The 2,982-nt window shown below is 45.5% G+C and overlaps 1 protein-coding gene across 1 annotated transcript; it reads left to right on the plus strand.

Moving 5' to 3' along the window:
• The first annotated feature begins 1,447 nt into the window (after positions 1-1,447).
• Positions 1,448-2,726, plus strand: LOC142903138 (ribonuclease inhibitor-like). Its single transcript, XM_076048630.1, has 4 exons — positions 1,448-1,458; positions 1,720-1,815; positions 2,095-2,268; positions 2,654-2,726. The coding sequence occupies exons 1-4, from the start codon at positions 1,448-1,450 to the stop codon at positions 2,661-2,663; spliced, it is 291 nt and encodes a 96-aa protein (XP_075904745.1). The 3' UTR covers positions 2,664-2,726.
• The last annotated feature ends 256 nt before the right edge of the window (positions 2,727-2,982 follow it).

Consider the following 2,982-nt stretch of genomic DNA (forward strand, 5'->3'; position numbering starts at 1 on the left):
AGGTTTTTTAGTTGCCAAGTACGGGACAATCGTGTATTTTACGGGAGTAGACCACAGGCAGAAATCAAATGAGGTTTTGTCATTTTCCCTTAAAAACGGGACAAATTGTGTCCCGGGAGAGATTTTATTTTTCCCGGGACAGGTGGTGAAAAAAGAGAACAATTCTGGGAAAAACGGGACGGGTGGCAACACTACGCTGAACTTGTGGCTAAATCAAAAAAGTCCCACACTGTGGCAGAGCAATTAATACTTCCCGCCTGCAAAGCCATTGTAAATGAGACGCTCGGACCCGAAGCGGCTAAAGAAATAGCCAAAGTCCCTCTCTCAGATAACACAATCTCCAGACGTATTAATGAGATGTCTGCAGACATCGAAAGTGTGGTTTTGGACAAGATCCCTATCAGTAAGAAATTTGCCTTGCAACTTGATGAGTCTACTGATATAAGTGTTGTTGCAGCTTCTGAAGTCGACATTTCACTTTGATTTTCAGAGTGATGACACCCTGGAAAAACTCTCCATCATTATAAACTCTCCATCATTTATGCTCTATTCAGGTTGGAGTATTGCAGGTTGTCAAAGCTCAGCTGTGATTGGCTGCTCTCAGCTCTGAAGTCCAACCCCTCCCACCTCAGACACCTGGACCTGAGTGAGAACCTGCTGCAGGATTCAGCAGTGAAGGAGCTGAGTGGTTTTCTGCAGGGTCCAGACTGTAAACTGGAGACTCTGAGGTCAGTTCACCCTCTTCACTCGACAACTTCTATCACTCTTGTTGTTGTCGTCATGATTTGCACTTGACTGCTGTTGGAAATTCAATTTGCAGACACTGGTTTGTGTTTGAAATGAGTGAAACTGGGTTTGAAGCAGGGGTGCCCATTAGGTCTAGGGGGTGGGTAGAGAGACGAACCGCTCTCTCAGTCATTAGAAAACACGGTGGTTGTGGTTGATCTTGGTCATAATGTACGATGTGCTGGAGTTTGTTTCTATATGTGCTGTGTTTTACAGTCAAAGGTAAATGTGATGAATCAGCTTCTGCACTGCTCAGATCAAATAAAGGAGATATAAAGCAGGTTTCATTTTAAATCTGCAACTATAATGAACAAAATCAAGGTATACTTCAGATACCTGCATTCTGTTTGAGAGCAGACAGGGACAGCAAAAAGAGTTTGGCTGTTGTTTTCTTTAACTACACGCCAAACTACCGGGGTTGTTGCGTGAGCTTGCAATCCTGGCGTAAACTGACGGAGACGCCTCGCTCGCAAAATACGCTTCAAAGTCACGCACAGCAGAAGCACTGGACATCCTGGGAGATGCTGCTAGCAAAACATCTGCGTTCCACACACACACACACACACACACACACACACACACACACACACACACACACACACACACATCGATTGTATAGTAGGTAGATCTTTTTGACTTGGTCATTTTAAAAGTAGCTCGCATGTTGAAAAAGTGTGAGCACCTCTGGTTTAAAGGTTAAAATCCTGCCATCTGGTGGTCAGATTTCAGATTGCAGCGCTCATTCACTCACCCTCTCTCCTTTGATGAGTGTCAGATTCTAAAGTCGACTTTTGACTTTGATTCTCAGAGTGAAGACACCCTGGAAAAACTCTCCATCATTTCTTCTCTATTCAGGTTGTGGAGGTGCAGGTTGTCAAAGCTCAGCTGTGAATGGCTGCTCTCAGCTCTGAAGTCCAACCCCTCCCAACTCAGACACCTGGAGCTGAGTTGGAACTGCCTTCTGGATTCAACAGTGAAGGTGCTGAGTGGTTTTCTGCAGAGTCCAGACTGTAAACTGGAGACTCTGAGGTCAGTTCACCCTCTTCACTCTACAACTTCTATCACTCTTGTTATTGTTGTCATGATTTTCACTTGACTGCTATTGGAAATTCAATTTGCAGTCACTGGTTTGTGTTTGAAATTAATGAAACTGGGTTTAAAGGTACAGTGTGTAAAATCCTCCCATCTAGTGGTCAGCTTGCAGATTGCAGATTCTGAAGTGGACATTTCACTTTGATTTTCAGAGTGATGACACCCTGGAAAAACTCTCCATCATTATAAACTCTCCATCATTTATTCTGTATTCAGGTTGTGGTGCTGCAGTTTGTCAAAGCTCAGCTGTGATTGGCTGCTCTCAGCTCTGAAGTCCAACCCCTCCCACCTCAGACACCTGGACCTGGATGGGAACCAGCTGCAGGATTCAGGAGTGAAGCCACTAATGGATCTTGTCCACAGCAGAGACTATCAACTGGAGAGTGTGAGGTCAGTACTGGTTTAGAACCATTGGATGATGGTTCCAGCACCAAAGCCAGTTGATCCCACAGCAGAGGTCCAGTGTTCCCAGTCACAGTGTGAGAGGAGGATGGTGACGTCCAGCTGCTCCTCATTCATCCAACATCTGCTGCCAAACTGCTTCTTCTCTCAGTTCACCACCCAATTATTGATCAGTTCATCTTCATCAGGCCTCAGTATCAGTCCAACACTCCATGGTCACATGACCTTCACATGTTCCACACTAGACATGTGACTGAGAGTCTGCTTCTTCTCACCAGTCACTCCACCATCTCCATCAACAGTCAACGTCTCTGTGATGATGCGTTCAAGGACCCTGAGTCCTGACTCCTGCTGTCTCTTCTTCTCTCTACAGGTGGAGGTGAGGGAGGATGAGGAGGAGACTGAAGAGGAGCGCTCCATCTAGTGGTGGCTGACAGAACTACAACAAGTGGAGCCAAACAGCAAGCTGTGTGTCATGACTAGTGATGGTGAGGTGAAGCCTCATGAGGCATTGAACCACTTGAGCCAACTGGTTCGAGAAACGGTTCATTTCTCGAAGTTTCATGTGCACACGAAACCACCTACTGGCCAAATGTACAATCACAGGCAAGCTGTGTCTGAAGCACGTGTGATGCATTGAATTTTTGTGTCTGTTATGTCTGTTGGGAATGACTATGAATTGCAAGAAATGAATGACCAAAT

The sequence above is a fragment of the Nelusetta ayraudi genome, unplaced genomic scaffold (assembly GCF_046127955.1).
Source record: "Nelusetta ayraudi isolate G7.1 ecotype Tasmania unplaced genomic scaffold, CSIRO-AGI_Nayr_v1 ptg000106l, whole genome shotgun sequence".
Lineage (NCBI taxonomy): Eukaryota > Metazoa > Chordata > Actinopteri > Tetraodontiformes > Monacanthidae > Nelusetta > Nelusetta ayraudi.

Coding starts and splice junctions, on each gene's coding strand:
- LOC142903138 (XM_076048630.1), top strand. Junction 1,816..2,094: donor TGTAAACTGGAGACTCTGAG/GTCAGTTCACCC, acceptor TTCTGTATTCAG/GTTGTGGTGCTGCAGTTTGT.